General features: G+C 35.0%; 1 protein-coding gene across 1 annotated transcript in view; it reads left to right on the plus strand.

Annotated features, from left to right (window-relative positions):
* Positions 1–5,983, plus strand: part of Wdr44 (WD repeat domain 44) — an 89,127-nt gene extending 83,144 nt beyond the window's left edge. The window contains exons 17-20 of the mRNA XM_077106379.1: positions 50–165; positions 1,304–1,431; positions 2,209–2,343; positions 5,116–5,983. Of these exons, the coding sequence (XP_076962494.1) occupies positions 50–165; positions 1,304–1,431; positions 2,209–2,343; positions 5,116–5,210 (474 nt within the window). The 3' untranslated portion in view covers positions 5,211–5,983. The remainder of the gene's footprint in view (positions 1–49; positions 166–1,303; positions 1,432–2,208; positions 2,344–5,115) is intronic.
* The last annotated feature ends 353 nt before the right edge of the window (positions 5,984–6,336 follow it).

Genomic DNA, 6,336 nt, shown 5'->3' on the forward strand with positions numbered 1-6,336 from the left:
CTTAGACTAAAAGTTAATATTTTTAACTTTTCCTTTTATTTATTTTTAGATACTGGTAACCTCAAATGACTCTAGAATCAGACTATATGATCTGAGAGATTTGTCACTATCCATGAAGTATAAGGGTTATGTCAATAGCAGCAGCCAGATCAAAGCAAGTTTCAGGTAAATTGACATTGAGAAATTCCCAAAAGAGATCAAAACATTTCTTCCCTATTCCCATTTTTTTCATTGATCTATGCCTTATTTTTTATGTGAGGATTTTAGTTTCTTTGAACTTTGTAACTGGCATCTCATATCATCATGCAATACTTACCTTGTCTACATGTATGGTTGATAAGACTTAGAATGGCCCCTATTCTACAGATGAAGAAACCAAAACCCCAAAAGTTGATTGGTCAAAGTCACAGTTGCAGAGCCAGGATTAGAAGACTCTTAGCTTCAAAATTTTTGCTTTCATTTGTTATGTAAGCTTTTAGTAGGAGGATTACCCCAACACCCCCACCATTGTCTTTTTCCTTTTAGGTACAAGAGCTCAGAAAGCAAAGTGCCCTATGTTTACACCTTTACTTATTATTATTTGAACTCTTTTTTTTTCTTTGTATGAGGGATTGATCCCAGGGGCACTTAACCACTGAGCCACATCCCAGCTCTTTTTTGAATTTTATTTAGAGATAGGGTCTGACTGAGTTGCTTAGGGCCCTGCTAAGTTGCTCAGGCTGGCTTTGAACTCAAAATCCTCCTGCCTCAGCCTGCTGAGCCTCTGGGATTAGAGGTGTGGGCCACAGGCTTCATTATTTGAACTCTTAATTTGTGATCTGCAAGCTCTCCTTTTGAAATAAGATTGCCAGCTTGCCTTTTCTTCTTCCTAGCCATCTTTCTTTCAGCTCTTTTCCTATCAGTTGTACTTTTCTTCTTGAATTCCCTAATAATTAACTGGTAAAGTATTCTGCTTCTCTCATCCCTTAAGTCATTGTTTGTTCCAGTGTGAATTAACTGGCATCAAAGTGACCAGAGCTTTGATGAAAATACAGATGCCAGGACTAGAGGGGTTAGCTAGTGTGTGTGAGGCCCTAATTTGATCTTCAGGAAGTACACACGTACACACACACACACACACACACCATATAGCACCCACATTAGACCACCCACTCAGAACCTCCAGAATGAGACAATGAGTCTAGTTTTCAATAAGCTCCTTCAGGTGTGTCTTAGGTATTTTAAATTAGGAAGTACTGGTAGAAAGAAACCTTAATATTTTTTCTTTTTATTATCTTTTTTTACCTTTATTCCCAAAATTTAGCCATGATTTTACTTACCTCGTTAGTGGTTCAGAAGATAAATATGTTTATATCTGGAGTACTTATCATGACTTAAGCAAGTTCACTTCAGTCAGGAGAGATCGTAATGACTTCTGGGAAGGTATTAAAGGTAAGCAAATGCCTACTTATATGTATCTTATAAGTGAATAAAGTGGAAGTTTATCAATTATAACTGCTTTACATCCTATTTGGCTTTGTTTGTTTGATTTTTCTATGCCAAGGAAGAATTTGTCCTGGTCTAAAATGTAAGAATTCATAGAATCTTAGAACTTCTATGTGTTCGATTTTTTGCTTTTTGTTTTGTTTTGTTTTAGAAAAATACTTCTAGGTTTTAAATTGCTTTTAGTTACTTCTGTTTGTTTGTTTGATTGATTACCTTTTGAGAATACTGGGATTAAAACCAGGGGTGCTCTACCACTGAGCAACATCACCAGCCCATCTAGATAGGGATTTGCTAAATTGGCCAGGCTGCCCTCTAACTTGTGATCCTCCTCCCTCGGTTTCCTGAGTAGCTAGGAGTAGAGGTGTGCGCCGCTGGGCCCAGCTCTTTCATTAGTTTTTAAGGATGTTTGGCATATAACATATGTACGTTAGTTTCTTTGCCCTATCCCACACATTGGGGATTGAACCAGGGGTGCTTGACCACTGAGCTATGTCCCCGGCCCTTTTTAAAATTTTTAGTTTGAGTCAGAGTCTTGCTCAGTTGCCCACACTGGCCTCAAACTGGCAATCCTTCTACTTCAACCTCCCAGCTAGCTGGGATTACAGGTATGCATCGTCTTACCCAGCTTGTATGTTAGTTTTAAAAGAAATTTTGTATATTACCTTTTTGTCTTGATGTTTAATATCAAATTTATCAGTTATCCTAAAGTGAATTATTTTCCAGCACATAATGCAGTTGTTACATCAGCCATCTTTGCTCCAAATCCAAGTTTGATGTTATCTTTGGATATGCAATCTGAAAAATCAGAAGGGAGTGATAAAGGTGAAGATGCTGAAGTTTTAGATACCACATCAACTGGTAGGTACCTATATTTTATTTGCCCTAAACTTTTTTCTTGTCACTACTTAGGAGACTCACTAACCTAGTGTTGACTATGATGATATTTTAATGAGTATAAAGAATGTTTGCTTACAACATAATAGTCATTGTTTGTTCCAGTGTGAGATAACTGGCACTGGTTGTCAGATATTCATTTTGGAACATTTTAGTAAAATTTTTTGCAAATTTTGCTTTTTTAATTCATCTAGGAGTTAATGAAAAATTTGAAAGTTCGTAGTTTTTATAGGCAACCATTTTCCTCAAAGAAATGCAAACAGTATATGTAAGTACAAAGCTTCTTTATTATGTGTCTTTTCTACTAGACTGTAATCTCTAGAAGAGACTGTCATATTTATTGTCTCATTGCCAGTGCCTAGCAAAGTGATTGCCTGTATATTTTGTTGACTAAGTGAATTAAATTCAAATGAAAGCAAGCTTATTTTCTACTTGCCACAAATTTACAGCTTCTTGAGATAGGTAGCTATTTATAAGCCAGTAATTTCTTACATGTGGTAAGACTTTGAGAATGAGTAGTGATTCCAGTTATATAAAAAAATTCAGATTAGGAAGTGAAAAGAAACTGTGAACAAGTACTATTGAATGCCAGCCAATTGTTTAAAAGTAGTCCCTACTAGTCCTAAGATTATGGTAAGACCGTGCAAAGTTGAGCCAGTTGTTAGTAGAAATCAGTTTGTATTATGAAAATCAGTAGCAGAAGAGTTTATTAAATGTATTTTCTCACTCTATAGACTACAAGCCAACTTTTTAGAAAGTCTTAAAGTCAAAGCAATAGGATGTACAGAGGGTACTTCTTAAAAAGATTTTGAATGCTGGAAAGTTCTTACTCTCAAGAAGTTACTCTTGTAGTAGTATTTACACTCTCCACACACTATTCTTTTTTTTTTAGTTGTAGTTGGACACAATACCTTTATTTTACTTATTTTTTTTATGTGGTGCTGAGGATGGAATCCAGAGCCTCGCATGTGCTAGGCGAGCGCTCCACCATTGAGCCACAACCCCAGCCCCATCTACACACTATTCTTTGATAACAAAGGTGAACTTCAGTCTAGTACCTCATTCAATTGCAAGATTTAAAAACAAAACCAAGTTAGAATTATTAAACCTTTACTTGAATACATATTTGGAAACACTGACCTCTGTTTTTTGTTCTTTGGAGGGTTTTTTGTATTGTTTTTCCTCTTTTGCTTTCCTTCTCAGAATTAAATCCCATCTCTTTCTTCTAACTTAAGTGATACAGGATTTTTTTTCTTTCTCTTTTTCTTTTCTTTTTTTTTTTTTTTGTACCCACACTGTTATACGTTTCTACACTCATATATGTTTCCCCTTCATATTCTACAGGAAATACTAGCTATGGATTATTCTCAGATTTTTTTTTTCTTGTTGTTGCTTTGCACCTATGTTGGTATAATCTAAGATTTTTCTATTCCAGTACTGGAAAATAAAGCCAGGAACACTCAACCACTGTGCTACATTTCCCACCCATTATATATACACACACACACATATACACATACACACATATATATTTGTTTGTTTGTTTTGAGACAGGTTCTCACTATGTTGCTGAGGCTGGCCTCAAAATTGTGAGCCTTCTACCTCAGCCTCCCAATTTACACCATCACACGTGGCAGGAATAAACTCTTAATCCCAGGGTATGGAGATCATAAAATATCTGATTGTCCTCTCTTTCTTCCTGACATATTTGACAGTTTGAGCCTGTCATCCTAGTATATAAAATGGTGGCGATAACCTGCTTTACAGGGTTTTGATAGGAATTAAAGATAACATTGCAAAGTGTCTAGCAGAATGCCTGGTATGTAGTAGATGTTATCAGTATCCTTTATTATTACATAGTCTCAATGCATTTGTGTATGATGAATTTTTTTCTTCTATAGCCTTTCTCATATACCTAAGTCCTTTGCTACTGCAACACAGCATGAGTTTGGATATACCAGAAGGGTGATGAGGAATGCTCAAAGACATAGAATATGTTCTTAGTACATCTAAGTGAAACCATTTTGTCTGACTCATCCTGTATACAACTTTCCAATTAAAGTTTAGATTATTCTTTTCCTTATCAATCAGTCCTTCTTACATCTATAATCTTTACCTATTTATAATAGAATTAGTTAACACTGAATTTATTAAATGTTTTGACACAACTGGCAATTGTTAGAGGTAAGCATTTTTGCCATTCAGCATAGCTACATAGATCTTCATATGAAATGTAAAGGCAAATGGTGATGTCAGCATTCATAGAGCTAAGGTGTTTACTTCATTTCATGGCAGTTTTAATGTGTCTGCAGTACAGTAAACCTTACTGTCACTGTCATTAGAGACGCCGTTAACAATAGACTTGCCCAGCTAGTCCCATTCAGCCAGCATTCCAGTCCTGCTACTGAATAACACTCTAACCTATACTCATGAAACGGAAACATTAAACGACTTAGAGGCTTAGACTCCTGAGAGTAAATCTGGGCCTCCAGGTCCCAAGGAAGAAAAATATCCTCAAGCCAGGGAAAAAAGAGCTAACACAAAGTTAGTGGAAGTGAACCTCAGAGAGGAGGAAGGTACAGCAGGATGAACAGGTTACAGGAACAAGCCAGAAAAGACTGTGGGGAAAAGATCTTCCCCCACAAAGGTGGAGTGTCATGGGCATATGGTAATTGTGGCAGCAGGCTACATTTTCCTTTCAAATTCACTGAAACTGTTTTTTTCTCTGCTTTTAAGGTACTGCAAAGACAGACAACACAGAAGTTCTTCTCTCTGCTGACTTCACTGGAGCAATCAAAGTGTTTATTAACAAAAGGAAAAATGTATCTTAATTTAAATTGACATTTAAAATAAACATATCAGTAAGTTTCTATATGTATCAGAACTGAAAAAAATATATAGTATTTCAGGCTAACATCCTTTTTTAATTTTTATTGAAAGTTTTTCAAATATAATATATTTTTTGAGAGGCAGTGTTAATGATCTAGGAAATCCTGGACTGATAGACTAGAAAAGAATGTGGCTAGATTAACATTGCCAGACATTAGGCTTTATGTTTTGTTATATTTGTGTTTTTGTTATATAATTATGAACATGCACAAGTTTCTGCATGAAAGATATTAATATATTAATCACATGTGTGTGCCTTTTGGTTACATGCACTAAATCTAACAAAGTTAAATTATTTCAGTGGCTCTTTTAGCCTCTTACTGGGGTATAGTCTTGTTTCTAGCTTAAATTTCTTTTGCACAAAATTTCATTTTAAAGAAAAGTGGTCTCCCCGGGTGCAGTGGTGCACGTCTATAATCCCAGCAACTCGGGAGGCTGAGGCAGGAGGATCCCAAGTTCAAGGCCAGCCTTAGCAACTTAGTGAGACCTTGTCTCAAAATGAAAATAAAAAGGTCTGGGGATGTGACTCAGAGGTAAAGCACCCTTTGGTTCAATCCTCAGTACCAAAGAAAAAATGAAAGTGGTCTCTTTTGACTGAGTTATTGTTTTGAAAATGTTATATAGATCTTCAATAGGTCAATAACCATGGGTAAATGGTTTTTATAAATTTCTCAATTTGGGGACAAGATTTTTTTTGTGGTCTAAATTGTGGACTTAAGATTATTTTCTTTGTGTATATATATATATATATATATATATATATATATATTCATATATATATATATACATATGTATGTATATATATATGTGTATATATATATAATTTTTTTCTTTGCCACACTGGAGCACAATATTTCTATGTAAAGAATTCTTTTCATTCTTTATTCATGAGCACCAGGCTTTGCTCACTTAAAAAAAAAATAAGCCGCATTAAGGAGTGAGTCTTCTTTTTTACAATAATGTAAAATTGAACTGTTTACATTTTTTTTAAAGCATTGTAGTTTTTAAAAATTCAAGCTGTTTTGTTTTTTGTTGTTGAATTTGAAAGCCTTTGTAAATATCAATATA

This window comes from Callospermophilus lateralis, chromosome X, assembly GCF_048772815.1.
Source record: "Callospermophilus lateralis isolate mCalLat2 chromosome X, mCalLat2.hap1, whole genome shotgun sequence".
In the NCBI taxonomy this organism is placed as follows: Eukaryota; Metazoa; Chordata; class Mammalia; order Rodentia; family Sciuridae; genus Callospermophilus; species Callospermophilus lateralis.